This window comes from Geotrypetes seraphini, chromosome 3 (assembly GCF_902459505.1).
Source record: "Geotrypetes seraphini chromosome 3, aGeoSer1.1, whole genome shotgun sequence".
Classification (NCBI taxonomy): domain Eukaryota; kingdom Metazoa; phylum Chordata; class Amphibia; order Gymnophiona; family Dermophiidae; genus Geotrypetes; species Geotrypetes seraphini.
The window spans coordinates 176,476,375-176,502,701 of record NC_047086.1 but is presented as its reverse complement, the minus strand read 5'-3'; the positions used below and the strand labels follow the sequence as shown (position 1 = coordinate 176,502,701).

The following is a 26,327-nucleotide window of genomic DNA, read 5'->3' as shown; positions in this document are numbered from 1 at the left end:
GAGGGGAATAGGAGATCCAGCTCAACTCGGGTGGATAGGCTCAGGGAAGGGGCTGGCATGCTATGACATGCCTTTTTTATGTATTTTTTATTTTTATTTTTTTTTACTTTCCTGTCAGTGCCTGAGCCAGAGCCAATCAGCACTCAGCTACTGACAAGAAAGTTAGCTCAGAGTAATGAGCAGCAAATTACTGCTGCAATTTTAATGCAATATGAATTTGCAAGCTCATTACATTGAACATGCCATGCTGACTTTTCAGTACTAGATTTGTGATAGAAGTTCATGTACCATGAATTATTTGAGCATGGGCCCTCTCTTCAACTCTAAATGGAGCTCTGCACAATGCTATTTGAGAAGGAAAGCAGTATGCCTCAGGGAGAGGTGTCTTGCTCTTCCGGTCTCTGTATGCTTACCGCTGTTTTCATGAGCAGAGCGAGGTGAGAGCAGTGTCATGTAAACTGATACTCTGAGGGTGACAATAATATGTCCAGAATACCTGCGGAGGAGCAAAGCCACATAGGTAAATAAATAGCAGGTAATGAATAAAGAAAAGTGATTCCACTTGATAACCTTCCCTTTGTTAGTAATTAGAGTAATGGGGGAGGGTGTAAGTGGAGCTTCTTCCAGTGGTAAGGCAAGTAAACTGCCTTTACCTAGCAGTTTTTTTTTCTGATGTAGATAAGGCATATGCCTAGAGCCTAGATGTTTGGGGTGAGGTCCTCTCAGATATGCTAATTCAGAGCTAGATTCTCTATGCTCCAACACCAAGGTAAAGAAATACCATGGTGGGAGCGATTTTTGTTTTGCTAGCAATTCTCAGCACAATAGCATGGAAATTTATGCATGCTATTTGTGCAGAGAATTGCTTGTAAAGGTTGGGAGGAACTGTGCCTGGCACTTGCTCAGAAGAGGAATCGCTAGCACAGCTCCTCCTGCCTGCCTGCTTGCAAAAAAAAGCAGCCTTTGCTCTCCCTGTCTGAACAGGCAAGCAGGAAGCGCAGGGGCAGCTTTTGTTTTTTTAATGAGCGCAGCTGTTGTACACAATACACATACAAGAGCTGTGCCTATAAAAAGACAACAATCCCCCCCCCCCCACACACACACACGCACCGATGCTGGAAGCCCCTCACATCCCCAACATTGGGGTGCAGCCTTTTTTTTTTTTAACATCGGCATGACCTGCTTGTTGTTTTATTGCATATGATGCATCATTGTTTGTACTGTGCACCCTTGGGGTGCTCTGGCATTGTCTTTGTTGTTGTTTGCATCAATAAAAATTGTTTGAACCTAAACATCGGCATGAGTGATGTCCACACCCTTCTGCCACTGGGTCAGGAACCCACCCCATGCTGGGGGACCCCCCTAAAAAACCCCTACAACACCAAGCCCCAAAGACAAAACCCTGGTTTTCTAGTGGGCTGACCCCCTCGTACCTTTTTTAGAAGATTGGCAGGAGGGATACTCACTCCCTCATGCTGGCAGACCTTCCTCTTCAAAATGGTGGGCCTTCCCCTTCCCGGTGCATCTTGTGATACACTGGGAGGGGCCTAAGACCCTGATTGGCCCAGGCGCCTAAGACACCTCCCCTAGTAGCCTTGGGAGAGGCCTTAGGCACCTGGGCTAATCAGGGTTTTAGGCCCTCTCCCAGTGCATCCCAGGGTAGTACTGTTTTGAGTGATACTTTTAAAGTATTTTGGAATAGTTCTCTGAAACAGCAAGTTTAGTGAAAAAGAAACTTGAAAGTACTGTACTTATAAATCTTTGTGTGGCCAAAACCCCATTCACATGGCCCCCAGATCACATGTGAACCCTGGTAGTACGGGCCAGTTATGTCTTATGGAGGGCCCACTGAAGTTGCAGTCTCAGCCAGTTTCATGATGCCATTTAGAATCATTCACAACCCATAGTTTGGGACACTCCTAGCCTGACATCTGAATGCTTCACATGGATGTTGCATGACAATGCTACATTCAACCATTGCTTCTCTCTACACCCACTAGGAGCTGACTCTAGTTGTGCATTATTTTGCAGGAACCAGCTGTTGCACGTACCCTTCAAACACCACCAGGTGAACTGCTCAGATTGGCTGCTGAAGGTGATCTGTGGGGTAGTGAAGATCCGCACCGTGTACGCCTCACACCAAAAAGCCAAGGCTTGCCTCATCTCACGGATCAGCTGTGTGCGTGCTGGTGCCAGGTTCCACATCCGTGGGGTGGATGATGATGGATACGTGTCAAACTTTGTTGAGACAGAGCAGGTAATTTGTCCTTAAGTAATTGAATATGTTCTACACCAGTGGTCTCAAACTCGCGGCCCGGGGGCCACATGCGGCCCGCCAGGTACTATTTTGAGGCCCTCAGTATGTTACCATTGTTCTGGAACATTGCCTGCCTCACTGCTGTAACCTCACACAAGTGCTTTCCTGCATCTGTACGGTTCATAGTCTTAAGCGCGCGCTGACAAACGAGCGCCAACAATTCAGCGCAAGACTTCAGCGCGCCGCAGGAAAACCTTATTTTAAAGGGCTCTGACGGGGGGTGTAGGTTGGGAACCCCCCACTTTACTTAATAGGGATCGCGCCGGCATTAGGGGGGGTTGTAATCCCACATTATACTGAAAACTTAACTTTTCCCTATTTTTTAAGGAAAAAGTTAAGTTTTCAGTATAATGTGGGGGTTACACCCCCTACATTCCCCCAACATGGCAGCGTGATCCCTATTAAGTAGGGTGGGGGGATTCCCCACACACACACCCCGTCGGAGCCCTTTAAAATAAGTTTTTCCTGTGGCACGCTGAAGTCTTGCGCTGAATTGTCGGCGCACGTTTGTCTCATCACCGTAAAACTCTATAGTTTATAAATCTTTCCTTAATTGCTTCTGATAATTTCAGCTATACACAGCTGAAAGCAGTGCAACATGCGGAAAGTGAAAAACTATAATGAATTTTACCTCATGTAAAGTTGTCATTTCTTTAATAAGATATTAGCTACAAATCCAAAATGCGGCCCTGCAAAGGGTTTGAATTTGAGACCACTGTTCTACACACTCCTTATAAAATTTCTGTGGTCACTGTTGGTCGCCTTGCTTTTTTTGCAGTCAGAAAACGTACAGCTCCAAATCTCAAGATCTCTAGTCAGTGAAATCATCCAGAACAGGGTTCAAAGCTCGAAAGCTGGAACACAAAACATCAGCAGAAGTCTAAAGATTTGGATGTAAGGAAGAATTTCTTCCTGGAAAGGGAGGAGGGTGAAAGGAAAAGCCTCCCAGGGGAAACAGTGGACAAAAATAATAGCAGGAGCCAAGAAAACAAAGCATCAGGAGAGGGTTTTTACTGGAGGGGAAGTAGAAGGGAAGTCGATGATTAGGCAGAGTTTAGTATCGCATTAGATAAGAAAGAGACAGACTTGTTTTACTCTGTTTTATTTCTCTGTGGAATGAAGAGGGGAGGGAATGAAAAGGTGGATCTTCCAAACCTTAAGGGAAAGTGGTAAGAACATAAGAATAGCCTTACTGGGTCAGAGCAATGGTCCATCAAACCCAGTAGCCCGTTCTCACGGTGGCCAATCCAGGTCACTAGTATCTGGCCAAAACCTAAGGAGTAGCAACATTCCATACTACCGATCCAGGGCAAGCAGTATACAGTATGAACCTTGGGGAGGGTGTAGACGTTCCTGATATTTCCACAGTTGACAACCTGAAGATGGGGTCTGGCCTTTGAAATGGGGACGGAGAAAGACAATAAATAGAAATTAAACAAACAAACAAAAGAAGATACCATTTTATTGGACTAACAATACATTTTTAGGGTAATTGTATAAAATAGAGGCTGACAATCTTTAAACAATGTGAGTTTAACAATTTCTTCTCTGACCTTCATCAGATATCTATAGATTCTGGAGGGGGGGAGGGAATAGGGTGGAATAGGAGAACATAATGGGCATTGAGGGAGTTATAAGAGCAGAGACCCTTCATGGCATCTGGAGAATTGATGATTTGGGGGAAGGGGTTTATTTGTTGTATCATAATTTGTTACATCACAGCTGTTACTGTCTTAGACTCCAATGACTTAAGAGATGTTTCTTGTTTAATGTTGTTTTAAAGATTGATAATCTTTCTTGCATTCAACAAAAACTTATTTCACTAAAAATAGAGGCTAACATGCACAGGCAAGTTTCCCACACAAATGTATAGAATATTAGAATATGTACGTGTGCTCATACATGTCAGATTCGTACATACTGATACTGTATTTGGTACTCCATAAATACGCATCTGCAATATTGCTTATTTTACAAGTGGGCTTACATGTGGACAGAAAAGGGATGTGGGGTACACATTTACCTAGGTATCTTAGAGCAGTGTTTCTCAACCCACGTTGCACATACCCTAGGGCAGTGGTCCCGAACCCTGTCCTGGAGGACCACCAGGCCAGTCGGGTTTTTGGGATAGCCCTAATGAATATGCATGGCGCAGATTTGCATGTCTGTCACCTCCATTATATGCAAATCTCTCTCATGCATATTCATTAGGGCTATCCCAAAAACCCAACTGGCCTGGTGGTCTTCCAGGATAAGGTTGGGGACCACTGCCTTAGGGTACACAGCCTGGCCGCCAATTCCTGCCAATTTCCACCTGTCCATCCACCGCTGCTGCCACTGCCTGGGATCTTGTGTTCCTGACCACTCCCGCAACAACCTACTTGGAGCTGCACTCGCTCCTTCAGCCTTTGACAATGCTCCTTGTGGTGGGCAGAGCATGCAGCGATTCAGGCAGATCACAACGAGAGACACATCCTGTAGGCAGTCAGCCGGCTCCAGCTCCTCTCTGTTCCTCTTCCCTTCCAGCATCCCTCCACTGGTGGCTCAGGGCACCGTCTGGAGGGCCTTCGCGTATGCGCAGATGTCAACGTGATGACATCATGCATGCATGTGACATCATCACGTTGATGTCCATGCACTTCTGGATGGCTCGAGCTGCGGCCACTACGTTTAGTGGCTGCGGCTTTGCAAAGTTTGCGAGACACTGACTTACAATCTAATTCGGACAGTCAGATAGAACAAATGGGACAGATAGGGGTTGGGAAGTTTCTTGCAGAGAGAATGGTAGGATGGACATAAGTATGGTAAGGCCGCACCTCAAATACTGTATGCAATTTGGTTGTCGTATCTCAAAAAAGATATCAAGGAAGTAGAAAAGGTACAGAGAAGAACGAAGAAAATGATAAGAGATGGGATGACTTCCCTAAGAGGAAAGGCCAAAGCGGCTAGGGCTCTTCAGCTTGGAGAAGAGACAGTTCAGAGGTGATATGATAGAGGTCTATAAAATACTGAGTGGAGTGGAAAGGGTAGATGTGAATCACTTGTTTACTCTTTTCAAAAATACTAGGATTCGCAGGCATGTGATGAAGCTACTAAGTAGTAGATGTAAAACAAACTGGAGAAAACATTTCTTCGCACAACATGTAATTAAACTCTGGAATTTGTTGCTAGAGAATGTAGTGAAATCAGTTAGCTTTGCAGGGTTTAAAAAACATTTGGATAATTTCCGAATGTTCAGCAGCAGATACTTTAGATCAGAGGATGAGGGTAGGGTAGAGGCCTTTGGATCTGGCCAGGAACAGGTCACTGGATACGTTAGCAAGGGCTGTTTCCATGGAATGCAGAGGGCGAAAGGCTGATTGAAGTGGGTCAAGAATAGCTTGAGATGAAAGGAAGTCCAGGCAGCGGTAGTGAATAGCACGTTCAAGAAGCTTGGATGAGAAGGGAAGGAGGGAGATGGGGCATTAGATTCTAGTTAGATTTTTTTGAGGAGAGGTACAACTATGGCATGTTTGAAGATATCAGGAGCAGATGCAGTGGCGAGTGATAGGTTGAGTAAGTGACTGATAGGAGGAATGACAGTGGGAAAGAGAGTGCTGAGTAGGTGGGTGGGAATCAGATCAGAGGTAGTGGAATTGGAGGAGGAGAGAAGATGTGCAGTTTCCTCTTCAGTAATTGAGGAAAAGGTGGCAGAGGTTGAGGGAAGATTTGCAGAAAGGACAGAGAGAAAGAGGGTTGGGGGATGTGACCTGGTTAAGGACTCAAGGTTAATCTTGCAAACTTTGTCGTAGAAGAACTTAGCTGTAGTCTGAGGAGAAAGTGAAGGGGGGGGACTTGAGATGAGGGCTTCTGTTTTACTTTTAACTGCAAGCATTAGATGTATGGGAACTGAGTAAAAGTAGTAAAAATTGTCAAAATTATTACTTTATTAAAAGTAACAAATGTTAAACCTGTACTTTTAATTACAAGTTAAAGTAACAAAACTTAAGTACTTAAGTACAGTAACTAGTTACATTTACTTAGTTACTATATAACACTGCTATTTGAAATGTTTATGTACAGAACAGATGTGTAAAGGTTAGTGCCTACTTAACAGAATTACTCTGAAAATGTATTAAATTAGTCCAATTTAAAAAAAGGTATCATCTGGAAGTTCCGGAATGAGAGGGCATAGGATGAAGTTAAGAGCTGATAGGCTCAGGAGTAAAATCTTTTTTTTTTTTTTTTAATTCTTTATTCATTTTCAAACTTACAATAAGTGTGACATATGTTCAAACAAATTAACAATAAATACATCACTGAATAATCATCATTGGTACAAAACATAAACTCTTATCACCGCTCCCCTTCCCCCCCTTCCCCCCCTTTCCTACCGTATAATCAAATATCTAAGGAGTAAAATCTAAGGGAAATACTTTTATACAGAAAGGGTAGTAGATAATGTGGAATAGTCTCCTGGTAGAGGTGGTGGACACAGACTGTATCTGAATTCAAGAAAACATAGGATAGGCACTTGGGATCTCTTAGGGCAGGGGTGTCAAAGTCCCTCCTCGAGGGCCGCAATCCAGTCGGGTTTCAGGATTTCCCCAATGAATATGCATGAGATCTATTTGCATGCATTGCTTTCATGGTATGCTAATAGATATCATGCATATTCATTGGGGAAATCCTGAAAACCTGACTGGATTGCGGCCCTCGAGGAGGGACTTTGACACCCCTGTCTTAGGGAGAGGACGAGATAGTGAATGCTGCGGATGGACAGATAAGAACATAAGAACATAAGCATTGCCTCTGCCGAGTCAGACCATAGGTCCATCACGGCCAGCAGTCCGCTCCCGCGGCGGCCCCCCAGGTCAAGGACCTGTAGTGATCTATTACTCAAGGGCATTTTGTATTGTATAGTAACCTTCTAATTATACCCCTGGATCCCCTTTCCCTTCAGGAACTCGTCCAATCCCTTTTTGAAACCCAAAATCGTACTCTGCTCAACCACCTCCTCTGGAAGCGCATTCCAGGTGTCCACCACCCTCTGGGTGAAGAAGAACTTCCTAGCATTTGTTCTAAATCTATCTCCCCTCAATTTTTTTGAGTGCCCTCTAGTTTTTGCTGCCCCCGCCAGTCTGAAGAATCTGTCTCTCTCTACCTTCACCATACCCTTCATGATCTTATAAGTTTCTATCATATCCCCTCTAAGTCTCCGCTTTTCCAGGGAAAAGAGCCCCAGTTTCTCCAGCCTCTCAGCATATGAGAGGTTTTCCATGCCCTTTATCTGGACCCTCTTGAGTATCACCATATCTTTCTTTTAGGTACAGCGACCAGTATTGGACGCAGTATTCCAGATGCGGTCGCACCATTGCCCTGTACAGCGGGAGGATAACTTCCTTGGTTCTGGTAGTGATACCTTTTTTGATAATGTCCAACATTCTGTTTGCCTTTTTCGAGGCCGCTGCGCATTGTGCTGCCGGTTTCATTGTTCTATCCACCAAAATCCCCAAGTCCTTTTCTAGGTTGCCTTTTCCCAATGTCACCCCCCCCCCCCCCCCCCATTGTGTAATTATACATCGGGTTCCCTTTCCCTATGTGCATAACTTTATATTTCTCTGCATTGAAGCCCATCTGCCATTTATTTGTCCACTCAGTCAGTTTGTTCAGGTCCCTTTGGAGTTCTTTACACTCCTCAACAGATCCAACCGTACCGGAGAGTTTTGTGTCATCCTCAAATTTTACAACTTCACACTTTGTCCCTGTTTCCAAGTCATTAATAAATATATTGAATAGCAGTGGTCCCAGCACTGACCCTTGTGGGACGCCACTTGTGACCCCTTTCCAGTAGGAATAGTGTCCCTTTATTCCAACCCTCTGGGCCATTTGGCCTTTATCTGCCGTCATGTTTTTATGTTTCTCTCTTACTTTCATATTTTTTGTGTTGTTTTTATTATTATTTATTATCTTTAAACTGGACTAACACAGCAGCCACACTTGTATCCAAGAAAAAGACAAATGAGTGGGCAAAAGAAGAAATTCTTTATTTTCCTCTCCGATTAATTTTCTAGGTGGTCATTGAACGGGCACGAAAAGTGAGAAACAGGAGGTAGATCTGATCCATGACTACTGGAGAAAGAAAAGGAAAGAGGAGGGAGGAATCTGACATTACTCAAGAAAAAAATGCTTGGAAAATGCAACTCAGATTAGGAATGCAGTAAGAATGGCAGTGAACCACAAGTTAAACCTTTTTGGATGCCAATGGAGAGGGGAGAGGGGAAAAGCTGCAGTACAGAAGATTAGATTGAAACCAGACTGGGGTGGGGGAGGAGAGGGGAGGAGAACAGTTAACCTGATCTGAGGACTAGGAGTGAAAGAACAACCTTGTGGTTTAAATAGCAGGTTAAGCAGCAAGGAAGCCAGTGTTAAAAAATCCTGCTTCCCCCGCTGATTTTCCAGCATAACGTTGAGCAGTTCATGCCACCCTCATTGCCTCTGGCACAACTTAAGACTCTAAGGGCTAGATTCACTAAGCAAACTGATCGTGTACCGATCGGTTTGCGACCCCTTAATGAGCAAATTTCCCTCGGGCCTGATTCACTTACCTCTCCTGCTATCCGCTTCAAATCTGTGCATGCAAATGAGGAGAAATTGGACAGCGACGCGATTCATCAACCGAAAATTTAAAACCGACTGGGCTGGCCGATCAACCCAAGAAGCGACTGCTGGGGAGCAGTCGAAAACGTATTTCCAACTCTCCAGCCCTATTCTCTGCACACCCCGATGCTCTTCTCCTGCCTGCCGCCCAGATGAAAAAAAGCAAAAAAATAAATAAAAGTCGCGGCCCGAAAACCTCCTGCAGCCCCGACTCTCCCACTGCCTCAAAAGCCTGCCTGCCTGCCACGACTCCCACCCTTCCCCACAGTGCAAGCCTGTGGTTTTAATCTGCGGGCTTTTAAGCGGGTTAAAACCATGGGCTTCTAACGTTAAAAAAAGAAAAAAAAAAATCTAAGCCGGGCTCCCCGGCCTAAAGTAAAAATGTAAAAATTTTTTTTAAAAAGTCACGACAGACGCATGCCCCCCCATTTGGCTTTGACATGCAGCTCCTGATTGGTAAGGCCTGACTTTAGTACAGGAAGAGGCAGTCGGAGCATACAGCAAGTGATTTCCTTCACTTGCCAGCGCTCCGGCTGCTCTTTCCTGTGTCTCCCACTGCCCTCTCCAGTCTCCCCCACGAAAAACCATATTTGCGGTTTTTCAAGATTCGCGGGGGTTCCTGGAACAGAATCCCAGCGAATATCGGGGGAGTACTGTATTACAAAGCATGTTTAACATAGTATGATACAATTTGGCAAAAATGGTAAGGCAAGCGTGCATGACACAACATAGTATGGAATACATGGAGCGGCAAACATAATAAATCTAATATATAATTTATATAATAAATCTACAAAAAAATTTAAATCCAGCATGAGGTTAGGGCATTCTCTAGAAGATTTGAAAGTGCCAAAGGAAGGAAGACAGGTTTGGTAGGGTGTTGATGGGACCTTGCTTGCTGGCACTCAAATCTGTTCAGTTTCTGAAAACTGGAACAAAATGATGTGGTAGCTGTGTTAGTCCACTTTTAAAGGTAATATATAGAAATAAAACAAAGGAAATATGGTGATACCTTATGTTGACTTACATATACTGATAATGGTCAACATTTGTATAATTTCTGACCAAGGGTTACCTTCAAAAGTTAATCATAAAATGCATTAAATTAGTCCAATAAAAAAAGGTATTGCCTTATTTCCTTTCTTTTGTTTTTTTTATTTCTATATCTGTGGTACCTTGGAATCCGAATGCCCCAGAACTCGAACAACTTGGAATCAGAACTTTTTTTAAATTAAATTTTGCTTTGGAATCCGAACGTAGGGGAACTGCAAGCATTGCTCAAGTCAAAGCTTCCCTTCTGACGCAGCTTCCTGTTTCCGCCTGAAAGGGATGCTTTGGGGCTGAGCACCGTTTGCAGTTGCTGTTGCTGATCTTGCTGCCTCTGCCGGGGGGGACCCGATCTTGCTGAGTTTGTGGGACTAAGGAACGGATTAATCCAGTTTCTATTATTTTCAATGGGAAAAATTGTCTTGGAACCCGAAAGGGTTCTGGAATGGATTAAGTTCGGATTCCAAGGTACCACTGTATTACCTTGGAAACTGAAGTAAAAGGACAGGGTAACGGCCAAAACAATGATAATGGGTTTTACTTATTTATCTTTGTAGCTTAAATGAGATACTATTTCAATATAGCTAGCTACCGAACCATTTTGATGCTCATTGACACGTGAGACACAAAGCAGAATTCTCAATGCATAAGCCAATACTGTTAGCAGACATTCAAGGGGTGTGGTATAGGGGGGTGAGGATAAAGGAGGGTTTGATGAGGGAAAGAAACAGTTTTGTTTCAGATTATAAGAGGCCATGAAAGTGAATTTTTCTTAGTGATATTTTAGTTTTTCTGTTACTTGATCAGAGTTGTCAACTTTTGTTATCTGTAAAATATTTTTAATTTGGAATTCTGCCAGGTACTTGTGACTTGGATTGGCCACTGTTGGAAGTAGGATACTGAATTTGATGGACTATTGATCTGACCCAGTATAGCTATTATGCTCTAAATTATTCGTAAAAAGAAAAAAATAATAAGGATAAAGTTGCAATCCTGATTGAATCTATGCTTTAAATAGAGTACTTTAAAAAGACAGCCTGGTTTCTAATAATGCTTCTTACTCAGGGAAGTAGTCAGGGGTGTACCAGTCTGCCGTCAGATATAGTGTTTTGGCCTGGCGTGAATCTTTTCTTGGCTTTCAGCCATTTGATAAGTGGTGCAGTTTGATTGCCCCGGTTGTGAGGAGTGAAGGGGGTGGAAGGTTTCCCTGGCAGAGTAAATGGTGAGTAAGAAGAGCTTCTCTGATCCCCCTCTTGTGGAAAGGATTGTGGCTTTCTTGCTTTCGGGATCATGCACAAGTCGTTCTCCCCAGGCACGCCTTACTGCTGTAATGGGCATTGCTTCAAGCTAACAAAAAGCTTGAAAACCCAGTACACAGTTTTATCATTGTACTGTTCTAGTGTCAAAGTTTTGGTGACGGTGCTTGATAACAACTCTCCTTGAGAAAGCAGCTGCCTGTTAAAGAATTTAACCCCCCAGACTTGCAGCGGTTCTAGGACAGAATGTGAAAAGTATATTTAATGGAGAAATTAGCTAGTTTATTCAATCATAGAATAAATTCTCCAGAAACTAGGAACCCTTCTTAGGCAACATGAGTTCTGTAGGATCTTCATTTGAAGTAATGTCTAATGTGCATGTTATGACAGGAATGGACCTTCCTCCTTATGTAAGGGTACATCAGATATTATCTCAGTCTCTTACAATCACTGCTAATGTTCGCCTTAACAGTTACATTGGGCTAGATTCACTAAGCAAACCGATCATGTACCGATCGGTTTGCGCTCACTTTCCAACTATGGCTCAATTCACTATCCTTCCTCCAGATCCCATCCGCACCCTATCCGATCTGCGCATGCAAATGAGTAAAAAGGCATTGATTCATGAAACCGTTTCGTCCAAACCAACTATACAATCTAGAGTCGGATGACACGAGCGACCTTGGGAGACCCTTGATACAGCACGTTTGGTGCGAAACATGTCATGTCGGGTCAGACTCCCAGGATTTGGCTGATATAAAGCTAAGTACATATATAATTTTACGTAAATAAAAAGAAAAAAATATATAAAATATAATATTATTTACAATTATTTATGGCAGAAATAAAATAGTGTGTATGGGCAGCCAATGATGAAGTGCCACGTAATTCTTCCTGCAGGTATGAAGTAACATAGCGGAGGAGTGGTGGGGCTGAGGCTTTCTCATAAGTCTACTAGTTGACAAGATTCTTTAATATCCAGTTCCATATGATAAGGATTACATCCATCTTTGGCATTAACTTAACATTCAATTTTTCTTACTTTTTCTGCTTTCTTCTCAAAATCTACTTTTCCATTTTGACTTATGTATGAAGTTTCTAGCAGGTTAATTGTGTTGATTTCTTGACCACATACCTTCCCAGGGTGGATTTCAAAACTTGGAGGTGGCAGCGCAAGTCTTGTAGGACAACGAAGCAAGGCACTAGCCAAAGGAGTATCACAAGGAGAATTTAGTCAGTCTAACAGCAGATGGCATGCACAAAGGGACCTGACACAGATGTGTTTTGCCATACAAATGCCTGCATCAGGGGCCACAAACACAACTACATTTTAAAACTTTATAACAACAAAATGTTAAACATAAAACAATATGAAAAGTAAAATGAAGTACAGTAAATAAAATCAATAAATAGACGTGAACCAAAAACAAGTAAAATGCTTATCAATTAAACCAAAAGATAACTATAAATAAATACATATAAAAGTATAAATTACTTTTTGTTCACCTTTTTATCTTTGTTGTCCTGCTGTTTCTCCACATAAGGCTAGTCTATCCTTCTTTTTTTGCTATCATCAACACAAGTCATGTCCCAGACAACTTCTTGCTTTCCACACATTTCAAGGCCTGGGCTAGGGATGTGTTTTTGTGGCCCTAAAGGATGGTAAACATCTCGGGCAATGATCTTAAGGGGCCACTAGCTTGTTAACTTAAGAAAGGTGTGAAAAGACTTGCGTAGCAATTGTATAGATTGGGGCCAAGATTTAAGCATTCCAATGTCATACGCTTAACACCAGCTTCTTGGTGCCAAAATGCTATTATAGAATACTTGCATCTGAGCCATATCAAAAAATCTTATTGTTCTTATTATGTACTTAATATTTTATTATTTTTATGTATACTTATGTGCATATGCATATCTACAGCATTATGCATTTTATTTTTACGGTCATTTAACAGTCCTTTTATGAAGCTTGCCTTGTGTTTTAATTATTTATATGTATATGCTTTTATTATTTATATGTTTGCAATAAATTGATTGCCTCTGCGGCTGAAGTGTGGTGTCCCTTCCTCACTCTTTTTGTCTTGACACACCAGCTGTCTGTCAGCCCCAAGTTAAAACTGGTATTCTGGGTCTGTGTGCTGCCAGAATGGTGTGAGGTGGGAGCTGGCCAGCCTTTATGATCTCGGACTAACCAAGCTCCTCTTGTCTCCCTGCCTTTGCAGACTGTATATCTGGATGATGCCGTCTCTTCTTTTGTCCAGATCAGAGGGTCCGTTCCACTGTTTTGGGAGCAGCCGGGCCTCCAGGTAAGCCACTCAGAAAATATTCTTTACCCTATTTTGTGCTAGAATATAGTGGTTGCTGCTGGTTAGATTCCTTGTTTCTTGACTTTGGTTCTCTGTTTATCTCTTGCTTGGGAGGTATCCCCCCCTTTTTTTCTACTTCATTTTATATTTGTGCCTGAGAAATGCCCGAATGGGTAAGGTGCCTCCAGGCCCGCAAGTTTTGCATCATTATTGCTATAGATAAGGACTGAAGTCCATAGATTGAATGAGAGAATGACATGGGGACAAAGTTTGTCCTCGTCCCCACGGGACTCTGTCCTCATTTTCACAAGCCTCGAGCACTTATGATTTTATATTTAAAAACTTTTTATTAAAATATAAAAGTTTCCCAGAGCAAATGTAGGATAGGATTATGCACTTTTACCATTTATATCCTAGAGCTAGTTTTGGTAAACAAGCTACATAAAGCAAAAGCCAACTGTTCTCAACAAAATGAACAAAATCCACATGATATATTTGTTTTTTAAGCATGTACTCTGTCTTTGGCACATACATTACAGTAGTTAATTGAAAGGAAATAGATCTTAGGCTGACTGAGCAGAACTGATGTTTTGGAAGCGCTGAAGAGAATAATTTTGTTAACATAAGACCGTTTTGTCATGTGCCTTTCCATAGCTGTACTCGAGGCAGGCTGTATCAGCCAAAATACAAAAAGATGAATGGAAGAACAGATCAAATGGTAGCTTAAACTAGGAGCTCCATCCCTTGCCAGTGCAGTGCCCCAATTAATATTCGCTAAATCAGGCTTCGGAAAATTGTTCTTTGGAGGAGAGTGATTGCTTTAGAGGGCTTTCCATGGCCACAAAAAAGAGGCTCGATGGGGAGGGGGCAGCTCAGCATGCTGGTGAAAAAGCTTTGGGCCATGTGGTGCGGGATTGAGTGAAGATGTGAGTAGAAGGCAGACATCTGAACCACCTTTAGTTTATATATCCTATATTTTATGCATTAATTACAGTTACCTGTATGTTTATATTCAAAAAATTATTTTGGCTGTTCCATCATAAGTTAGAATCGTTTTATGGAAGTAACATGTAATCATCGTGTTTTCAATTTTATATTTTAATTTAATATTTAACTATATTTATGCATTATACGATGTATGCTCTAATATGTAAGAACATAAGATGCGCCATCTCCGGATCAGACCTTCGGTCCATCAAGTCCGGCGATCCGCACACGCGGAGGCCCTCCCAGGTGTACACCTGGCAAAATTTGTAGTCACCCATATCCTTCTATGCCTCTCATAAGGAGATGTGCATCTAGTTTGCTTTTAAATCCTAGGACGGTCGATTGCGCAATAACCTCTTCGGGGAGAGCATTCCAGGTGTCCACCACTCTCTGCGTGCACATTCATGTACACTTGTCTACTTTCCTACGCTTTTCTTTGGTTTTCACAGTCAATTCCATAAATTTGTGATTCTTACTTGTAATTACTAATTTCTTCATATACTGATTATTTGCGCTCTGTTCTTGATTTGTAATGTATTGGTAACCCTTGAAGCAGGCGGTTTATCTGACAAAACATGGCCCCGTGTCGGGTCCCTTAATCTGCATGTGTTTTGCTAATAAAAGAGTGATTTGTATTTTATACTGTTGTGCAGCATGCAAACAAAGAGAAGCATAATGGCCTGAAGAATGGGGGGGACCAAAGTACAGTATTCTTTATTTGGATGACCCCACATGACCCGTATTTCAGCAAAAAGCATGTGTGCAGGAAAATTCTTGGTCCATCCCTACTTTTTTGGGGGGAAGGGTTTGGGGGGGTTTACTATGTAGGGCGTTTTCTCCTTCCTTTGGGTTTTGGTTTGTTTGGGGTTTTTTGTTGTTTTTTTTTAAGTCATGGTAAGGTCACAGCTTATTACATTACATTACATTAGAGATTTCTATTCCGCCATTGCCTTGCGGTTCAAGGCGGATTACAAAAGAATTACAAAAAACGTATTACAAGAAGAAGATATCTGGTCATTTCTCGAGAAGATAAAGAGTAGATGAAGTTGCTTTGGAGAATCGGGAAGGTATTGTGGGAGAACAGGATCATTTCAAAGGTATTTAGTTATGTTTGTCCACAACAGATGTGAAAGTCAAAACTACACAGGGCATTCTGTTGTGTATCCCTCTGAGATACTATCTTGCCTTTGTATTTTTTATTTTTTTATTTTCTTTAATGTGAGCACAGCAGATTGTAGTGCTTTGTTAATGTCCTTGACACTCTAGTCTGGCCCACCCACCCCTACCAATTTCTCCCACAGGCTTCACTCCTATTGGAAACTGTTTACTCCAGTTCTTCCGTGAACCCACAGTTATTGACAGCAGTATACTTCCATCTGTTGGCCTTTTACTTGAAATCTCTAGTACATTAATAGATTTTTAGTGGTTTTTAAGACTCAGTTCTTTGTTAGCTTTGGCATGTCTCCTGTGCTGCAGTCCTGCCAATGGTTGTCTATATAGTCTGTAGACTTACCCCGCAGCTCCCTGACATAAGCGAGGAGATCAGCAGTAGGAGCAGGTCAGAGGAGGGCACAAGGCTACAGGAAAGCTGCTAAAAATAAACATGACCTCCAAGTCCCACTTAAAGGAAGAAAGAGAGCATAAAAAAGAAACACACTGGAAAGCAATATGTCTAGTAGATGCTATACAATATATAGTTCTGTGGGAAAATAAGAAAGCTATAATTTTAAAAAAGTAAATACCGTGTGCACTGCTGGACTATGATAACCTCCCTCTAATTGGTTCATAATGATATGAACTCCAACCCCTCAGTTACTGGAAAAATAGAAGTGTTGCTGAAGGAAAGGATAGTGAATTTCCTAGAATCTAATGGGTCACAAGATCCAAGGCAACATGGTTTTACTAAAGGCAAATTGTGCCAAACGAATCTGGTTGAATTCTTTGACTGAGTGGCCAGAGAATTACCGTATTTTTTGCTCCATAAGACGTACTTTTTCCCCAAAAAACTTGGGTGGAAATAAGGGTGCGTCTTATGGAGCGAATACAAGTTTACCCTCACCCCGGTACCTTTTTTTAAATTCTGGTGGTGGTGGTCCAGTGCAGTCTCGGCAGGAGCTTTCCGCGCTCCTGCCCCTCCCGCTCTGGACAGCTGCTTCTCTTTCTGCAGAGCGGCGCATAAAGCAGGAGCACGAGCTTTTCACACTCATCCCAGGTCCCGCGCAGCTCACTGAATGGCTGCCGTCAAATCTCAAGAACTGACAACAGCCATTCAATGAGTGGTGCGGGACCAGGCACGAGCACGAAAAGCTCGTGCAACTGTTTTATGCGCCATTCTGCAGAAAGAGAATCAGCCATCCAGCAAGGGAGGGGCAGGAGCACGGAAAGCTCCTGCCGAGACTGCACTGGACCATCGTTACCGGAATCTTTAAAAAGGTACCGGGGGGGGGGGGCTGAGGGCTACCTACCACCAGACGCACCTACGGGTAGAGGAGGAAAAACCAAGAAAAAAAAAATTCTGAACCAAATTTTTTTTTTTCTTGGTTTTTCCTCTTCTACACATAGATGCATCTTATGGACAGGTGCGTCTTATAGACTGCAAAATACATAAGAACATAAGAATTTGCCGCTGCTGGGTCAAACCAGTGGTCCATCGAGCCCAGCAGTCCGCTCCCGGTAGTTTGAGGATGTGTGCTAGATGTAATTTACTTAGATTTCAGCAAAGCCTTTGCATAGTTCCTCGTAGGAGGCTTTTGAACAATCTTGACTGGCTGAAGTTGGAACTAGAGTGGTGAACTGGATTAGAAATTAGTTGACGGACAGACTCCAGAGGGTAGTGGTTAATGGAATTCGCTTGGAGGAAGGAAAAGTGAGTAGTGGAGTGCCACAAGGATTGGTGCTGGGGCTTCAGTATGTTTGTGAACAACATTGCTGAAGGGTTAGAAGGTAAAGTTTGCCTTTTTGCAGATGATACCAGATTTGTAACAGAGTTGACACCCCAAAGGGAGTGGAAAACATGAAAAATGATCTGCAAAAGGTGGAAGAATGGTATAATATCAAGCAGCTAAAATTCAATGCAAAGAAGTCCAGAGTGATGCATTTGGGGAGTAGAAATCCAAGGGGAACGTATGTGCTGAGAGGTGAAAGGCTGATATGCACGGACAGGTAGAGGGACCTTGGGGTGATAGTGTCTGAGGATCCGAAGGCGATGAAACAGTGTTATAAGGCAGTGACTATAGCCAAAAGGATGCTAGGCTGTATAGAGAGAGGCATAAGCTGCAGATGAAAGGAGGTGTTGATGCCCCTGAACAGGTTGTGGGTGAGGCCCCACTTGGAGCTTTGTGTTCAGTTTTGGAGGGCACATCTGGCTAAGGATATAAGAAGAAGCAGTTCAGAGGAAGACGACAAAAATGGTAGGGACTTTGTTCCAAAGGATGTACGAGAAGAGACTGGAAGACCTGAACATGTCTCTAGAGGAGAGGAGGGACAGAGTTGATATGATACAGTCGTTTAAATACTTGAAAGGTATAAGAACCAAATATTTTCCAGAGAAGGGAAATTGATAAAACTAGAGACCATAAATTGAGATTGCAGGGTAGAACACTTAGGAGTAATGTTAGGAAATTATTTTTCACAGAGAGGGTGGTGGATGCCTGGAAATTCCCTTCCAAAAGAGGTGGTAGAGAGGAAAACAGGGACAGAATTTAAAAAAGCGAGGGAAGAATACAGAGGATCTCTAATTAGAACATGAATGGTATAAATTGAAGGACTAACTAAGGCCGATACCAGGCAGGCTTGCATGATCTGTGTCCCGTACATGGCAGTTCAGTTTAGCATGGGCTTGGGAGGGCTTTGATGGCCCCTGCAATTTGGAATATGAGAACAGTGCTGGGCAGATTTTCATGGTCTGAATCCCGCAAACAATTAGATGGTTTTGATAGGCTAGAGCAGGGGTAGGGAACTCCGGTCCTTGAGAGCCATATTCCAGTCGGGTTTTCAGGATTTCCCCAATGAATATGCATTAGATCTATTTGCATGCACTGCTTTCAATGCATATTCATTGGGGAAATCCTGAAAACCCGACTGGAATACGGCTCTCGAGGACTGGAGTTCCCTACCCCTGGGCTAGAGTGAGCTTTGACAGTAATTCAAGTAGTTGGAATCTAAGAACAGTACCAGGCAGACTTCTAGGGTATATGGCAGGGGTAGGGAACTCCGGTCCTCGAGAGCCATATTCCAGTCGGGTTTTCAGGATTTCCCCAATGAATATGCATGCGATCTATTTGCATGCACTGCTTTCAATGCATATTCATTGGGGGAAATCCTGAAAACCCGACTGGAATACGGCTCTCGAGGACCGGAGTTCCCTACCCCTGGTCTATGGCCCAGAAATAACAACAACAAAAATTTAATCATGAAATTGTAATACATGTAATTTATAGAGCAGACTGGATGGACCGTTCAGGTCTTTATCGGCTGTCATTTTACTATGTGGCTATAATATGGGGTGCACTGCTGGATAATGATAACCTTCTCCCCTCCTCCCTGATTGGTTTATAATAATACGGGGAACACTGCTGAGCTGTGATTGCCTCCCTCCCCCCATTGATTCATAATAATATGGGGGTGCACTGCTGGGCTCCGACAACCTCTTCTCTGTTAACACACATGCGTGAAACTTGTTTTTACTTTCAATTTCCCTGGCACTCTTGCAACAGTATCACTTGTAAGCTGGGTATGTTGACATGCTGTTTTCAAGAAGTGAAGGCATTTCACAATCACCTCATTTCTATATAACAGTGGTTGTAAAGTCTTCCAGGAAATCTTGTAAAAAGAAAAATCACTTTATCTAGTTAAAACCTGGAAAAAAAAAGACAATGCATCCACATATACACCCCTCAAAGATACACAAGTTTAAATAGTGATTTATATTCCACTATTGTCCATGCTTTCAACATGCCACTCTATAGAGGGGAAAACAGCTATTTAAACTTGGGTATCTTTGAGGGGTGTATGTGTGGATGAATAGATTTTTCCTCTCAACAATCTGCATAGTATCTTGCTGAAAAAAAAGACAATGACCCTGGTACATATTTTAGATTCTGAACCCAGTAGGGACAGAAAAAGTATCTGCATATCTAATATTATAAAACCCTAAGCTGCGCATGCGCACTCCCATCTGCATGCTCCTGTTTTCCGTGCGCTGTAGGGCACCGCAGGTAGGAGTGCACATGCGCATGTATCTCTCTCTCCCCTCCTGAGGCGGATGTCGGCACGACAGATGTCGGCGGCTGCAGGCTGCGGCGGCTGTCGGCGGCTGAAGGCCGAGGTGGGCGAGCCCGGAGCCCAGATAGTCCTGAAAAGGAAGGCAAAACAGAAGGTTCTGTGTCGTCGTCTCTGAGGAGCAAGAAGCTGTAAGGTCACTGGAAGGAAAAAGAATAAAGGAATTGGCAGATGAAGGAATCGTGGCTGAGAGTGAGGCTGTTCATTTGCAGGAGGCTGGCCAAGCAGACAGAAGGTGGTAGTCAAACACACAAAAGGACAAGGAGCTAGACAGACAGATTTAAAGGAAAAAAAAATGCACAAGGAGAGAGAGACACACAGAAAAAAAAAAAAAACCAAAAGGAGAGAGATAGGAAAAAAAGACAGAGAGGCATACAGCAGCCAATGAGATAGATAGACAGACAGTAACCAAGGAGACAGACAGAAAAACACAAATGGAGAAAGATAGGAAAAAAAGACAGAGAGACATACAGCAGCCAATGAGACAGACAGACAGTAGCCAAGGAGACAGACAGAAAAACACAAAAGGCGAGAGAGAGATAGGAAAAAAAGACAGAGACACATACAGCAGCCAATGAGATAGATAGACAGACAGTAGCCAAGGAGACAGAGAGAAAAACACAAAAGGCGAGAGAGAGATAGCAAAAAAACAAACAAACAGAGACACATACAGCAGCCAATGAGACAGATAGACAGACAGTAGCCAAGGAGACAGACAGAAAAACACAAAAGGAGAGAGATAGGAAAAAAAGACAGAGAGACATACAGCAGCCAATGAGACAGATAGACAGTTACCAAGGAGACAGACTGTAAATTGTTTTAACTCTTAAGTCTGAACATATATTCTAGCACCCGTTAATCTAACAGGCTTAAACACTAGTAGTATATATAAAACGTATTGATTGTTCCCACAGAAAAGTGGTATATCAAAACCATGACCCAAAAGTAGATGCTGTTTAGTACAGGTAAATTAGCAAGGTTAGGATGAGCACTTTCAGAAGCAGATATTGGGCAATTAGCTGCCATTCTTAGATTCTCCAATGGCTCTCGGACATGTTTACAAAGGGCATTCATAGTCTTAAATTTCTCTGTTGATATTCAGCCTGCAGTGGTCAGCATTTTGTTAAAGTGCCACAGACAGAATTAGCCCCAGATATCCAATCCCAGGCCATATCTGGACCTCAGCATTGAATATCTGGGGCTAATACAGCTGTGCCAATGGCCAGGTCTTATATGGGTCTGAATTAAACTCTGTCCGTCCCCCCCCTCCCCCCAAGATTCTGATGCACCTCTCAATATTGCCCCAATTACCAGGCAAGCCCTTCCAATCCCCCTTTCCCCCCGACAACTACAGCTCCCCACCCCAGGATCCCTTCGGGCCTACCTATGCCTGATCTCTTGAGGTCTAGTGAAGCATTTTGCTTTGTTACCAATGGCTTTTTTGTAGTACTGATGTCAATCCATGGAACCTGGTACAGACACTGCCAATTTAAATCTTTAGGCAGTGACCATATTGTGTGTGTGCTGGTGCCTTCCTGCCTAATGTCAGCTCATGGGACCATTAGTTCTTAGTTTTCCATGGAGCTGAGAAGCTGTCTTTGGTTTCTACACGAACATAAGAATAGCCTTACTGGGTCAGACCAATGGTCCATGAAGCCCAGTAGCCAGTTCTCACGGTGGCCAATCCAGGTCACTAGTACATGGTCAAAACCCAAGGAGTAGCAATATTCCATGCTACCAATCAAGGGCAAGCAGTGGCTTCCCCCTGTCTTTGTCAATAACAGACTATGGACTTTTCCTCCAGGAACTTGTCCAAACCTTTCTTAAAACCAGCTCCGCTAGCCACTTTTACCACAACCTCTGGCAATGCATTCTAGAGCTTAACTATTCTCCGAGTGAAAAAAAATTTCCCCCTATTGGTTTTAAAAGTATTTCCCTGTAACTTCATCGAGTGTCCCCTAGTCTTTGTAATTTCTGACAGAGTGAAAAATCGATCCATTTGTACCCGTTCTACACTCAGAATTTTGTAGACTTCAATCAGATCTTTTGTTTTACTGGAAAGAAATTGTCCAAAGAACCTTTGGTTAATAGTTTTGCTTTAAGACCTGCCTGCCAATTGTGACAGTTCTAAAGAACCCCAAATGAATAATATTTTCAGGGGTTATGTTTAGCAGGTTCCTGAAGCTTCCTGATTCATCTTCACTTGCAGGGTGGGGCAAGGTTTTGGTTGGGTAGCATGGCAGCTGGCATGTACCAGAGAACTTCATGGCTTCCTGCTGCTGGCACCGGCACTGTGTAGGAGCCATGAACTGCCTTCTTGCTGCACACATTTCCCGGACACTGGTGTTGTCATGTTTCTTATTCATCCTAGTAACCAGAGATCCCTCTGTGTTGTCTCTTTTCTTTTAAGGTCGGATCTCATCACCTGAAGTTGACCCGAGGCCTGGAAGCCAACGCTCCAGCTTTTGATAGGTAGGTTGAAACTACAATAAGTGACCACGAATCGGTTTCATTTTCAACTTAATGCTCTTCATAATCTTTTGTCACATGCAGTGGGACTTCATTCTGATCAAAAACTGCGGTGACCATGTTCATAAGAGCAAAATCTACTGACTTATTGACAGTGCTATGTGCCTGCCCCCTGTGGCCTCCCAGCACTGGAAACCAGTACATTTGTAGTTGAGATTAAGTGAGTGCAAAAAAACAAGAGCTTTTGTGGTAAATTAGTGAAAAAACGTTTAGATTATGGAGTATTGTAGAAACGTTAGATAATTAGGGACCTATTCTAGCTCTGTACTGTATAGTGTCTCTCAGTAGTGGTGTCTAGAGGCCATAGTAGGGGAGAATATTGGTTGCCATGCAGGACAAGTTTAGCACACTGACGCAGGTGCTCTGAATTGGCACTACTTCAGTTTAATTACTGACCAACAATAGATATTGTACCAGTGACTTGAAATATAGCTATGTTCTTGAACATTTCACACTTGCCTACCTGTAAATTAAAAGCTTCCCTGTGAGTATAATAGATAAATCTACCGTTCTCCCTACTTTCTCCTTACAGAAGTCTCATAAATTTACACTGGAGGGCTGCCAAGTGCTAGAATCCTGCTTCCATATCCTGTTATTTATCAGAAAGTATTCTTTCAAGCCAAGCGCTATTGGATAGGACTCCCTGGATCATTAATACTTACCTGGTCCAGGGAGGGGTCATAAGAACATAAGAATTGCCGCTGCTGGGTCAGATCAGTAGTTCATCGTGCACAGCAGTCCACTCACACGGCGGCCCCAAAGACCAGTGCTCTAAATGCATCCAGCCTCACCTGCGTACGTTCCAGTTTAGCAGGAACTTGTCCAACTTTGTCTTGAATCCCTGGAGGGTGTTTTTCCCCTATGGAAGAGCGTTCCAGCTTTCTACCACTCTCTGGGTGAAGGAGAACTTCCTTACGTTTGTATGGAATCTAACCCCTTTCAACTTTAAAGAGTGCCCTCTCGTTCTCCCTACTTTGAAGAGAGTGAACAATCTGTCTTTATCTGCTAAGTCTATTCCCTTCAGTATTTTGAATGTTTCGATCATGTCCCCTCTCAGTCTCCTCTTTTCAAGGGAGAAGAGGCCCAGTTTCTCCAATCTCACATTGTACGGCAACTCCTCCAGCCCCTTAAGTTTAAGTTTCAAGTTTATTTCTGTTTTTGATTAATCGCCTATTTCAGTTTCTAAGCGATGTACAAGGTACAATAAAATACAATGAAGAAACTTAGTAAAATAACAATGTTTTCTAATTCTGACTGACAAGAGTAATAGGGAGGCAGGTAAAGTTACATTTTTGGGTATGGTGAAAAAAGGGAAGTACATAAGGAGGGGTATAAAATTTACCAAAGCACAATTCGTAAACAATAATTAATCATCTATTATTTAGAGATTAAAAGCATCCTTAAATAAGTAAGTTTTTAAAAAGATTTTAAACTTTGCCATATCTTGTTCTGTTCTGATGTATTGGGGGAGAGTATTCCACCATTGTGGCCCCGCGACAGTAACCATTTTAGTTGCTCTTCTCTGGACCCTTTCAAGTAGAACCGTGTCCTTCTTCATGTATGGCGACCAGTGCTGGATGCAGTACTCCAGGTGAAGGTGCATCATGGCCCGGTACAGCGGCATGATAACCTTCTCCGATCTCTTTGTGATCCCCTTCTTAATCATTCCTAGCATTCTGTTTGCCCTTTTCGCCACGCATTGCGTGGAGCTTCATCGACTTGTCGATCAAAACTCCCAAGTCTCTTTCCTGGGAGGTCTCTCCAAATACCGCCCGGACATCCTGTATTCGTGCATGAGATTTTTGTTACCGACATGCATCACTTTACACTTATCCACGTTGAATCTCATTTGCCATGTCGATGCCCATTTCTCGAGCTTGATTATGTCACGTTGCAGATCTTCGCAATCCCCTTGTGTCTTCACTATTCTGAATAACTTTGTATCGCCCGCAAATTTAATCACCTCACTAGTCGTACCAATGTCCAGATCGTTTATAAAGATGTTGAAGAGCACGGGTCCAAGCCCTAAGCCCTGCGGCACCCCACTCTTCCTGTGGGCCAGGATGTCCTTCCCTTCTTACCAATTACCAAAGCCCCCCCTCCCCTCATCTGTAAAAATGCAAGGAAGATGCTGGCATGGCAGCAATTCTCTAGCGCTGCCTTCAGCCTCGGCGCTGTTCCTTTGTCGCGGTCCGCCCCTTCCTTCACATGACTTCTGTTTCTGCTTGGGCGGAGCACAGCAGAGGAACAGTGCAGAGGAGGCTGCATGCAGCATTAGAGAATTGCTACCATGCCAGTGACCACCTTGCATTTTTACAGGTGAGGGGGACTTCAGAATTGGGTGTGGAGAAGGGAATGACATCCCAGCTCACAGGGGCTCCCTTTAGTAGCTGATTTTAAAATGAAGGAAGGCATGCTGGATAGGAGGGCATTTAGTGGACCAGGGGGTGGTGGGAAAGGAGGAAGAAGGGAGAGTTGCTGGATGGGAGGACATTTGGTGGGTGGGAAAATCAGAGGTGTGGGGAGGGAGAAGATGAATTGGGGGGGGCTCCTTAATTTTTGCCCTGGAACCCAGCATGTCCAACACCAGCCCTGTATAACTGTATTGACATTCAGCACTTGCACCACTTAAGAGACTTAGACTTTTAACAAGGAGGATGCTGTTCCCAAGAACTTTACCATCTTGCTAACCATGGGAATGCCCCTCCCAAATGTTCCCTCTCAAATTGACCATTGTAATAGATAACAATGATTTGCAATTGAGCTTGAATAGGTAGACCCCTACTTTTAAAAGATGAGGTATGTTTTGAATATACAGACTCATGACTCATCCTTTTCCTGACCCATTCAACCCTCTGCCATTGTTAGCACAGGAATGCAGAAAATCTTTATGCTGCTGGATCCCTCAGGCTAATAATTATCCAATTCAAGAAGGTTTCCAGGATTGTCCTTCTCTTCTCACTATCATCAGTTTGTCAAATAAGGCAGTGCTTCCCAATGACGAAGGCAATCTCTGATATGACAGAATAACCTCTAGTGATGTGTCCTGATGCAGTGTTAAGAGTTAGTGCATAGCCAGAGAATTCGTACTTGCATGCATATGTGCATAAGATCACGTTTGTGTATTTATTCAATATGTATGTATTGAGTGAGATCGGAAGTATTGCACTTTAACCCACGACAGGTAGTGCATCAAATTCTAAGTTTTGGAATTTCAGCCCACCTTTTTAAGTAATGCTGAATGCAGCTTACAGCAGTATTAGAATTCAGGAAAATAAGGCCCTGCCTTAGACCACATACGATCTAATCGTTGTACCTGAGGCAGCTAGAGCTGGTGTCTAATGCTAGAGCCCCCACCTTTGCCTAGAGGGACCTGGTTCTCAGCCCTCTGCTCCAACCACTAGACTAGTCCTAGGGGAAAAAGGTGCCCAACATATCTCAGTGCACAACCCAGTAGAATATGGGTGTGGTGTATGTGTCATGCCACTCATGTTTGTGTATTTGCTGCTTAAAGTTAGTGCCATCTTTAGAGAATTACTCCCCTAGCGACTACTAGGGGAGGGAGGAGTGGCCTAGTGATTAGAACTTCAGCCTTAGCACCCTGAGGTTATGGGTTCAAGCCCAGCGCTGCTCCCTGTGAGCCCACCAGAACAGATAGGGCAAAATGCTTGAGTACTTGAATGTAAAAATCGCTTAGACAATCTCCATCGATAGGTAGTATATAAATAACAAATAAACTTGGAAACTGATTTGTCATGGCTTACTGTATGTACTGCCTCCTAGTGGTGGTGAAGCAACAGTGACACCCTGTGATTAAAAACCCACCTTTTGATATCCATTGACGATGACTTATTGGGGTCAATTCACTAAAGAGTGCTAAAACATAGACACCTAAAATTTGGGTACTCCACTAGTATTCTATAGTATGATAGCACTTTTGTGCACCAGATCTGTACATGGTAA

The 26,327-nt window shown here is 43.1% G+C and overlaps 1 protein-coding gene across 2 annotated transcripts in view; it reads left to right on the top strand.

The window, feature by feature from the left end:
• Positions 1-26,327, top strand: part of SYNJ2 (synaptojanin 2) — a 201,616-nt gene that overhangs the window by 84,998 nt on the left and 90,291 nt on the right. For both annotated transcript variants that reach the window (XM_033937185.1, XM_033937184.1), the window contains exons 4-6: positions 2,032-2,257; positions 13,485-13,568; positions 22,246-22,307. In XM_033937185.1, coding sequence (XP_033793076.1) covers positions 2,032-2,257; positions 13,485-13,568; positions 22,246-22,307 — 372 coding nt within the window. The remainder of the gene's footprint in view (positions 1-2,031; positions 2,258-13,484; positions 13,569-22,245; positions 22,308-26,327) is intronic.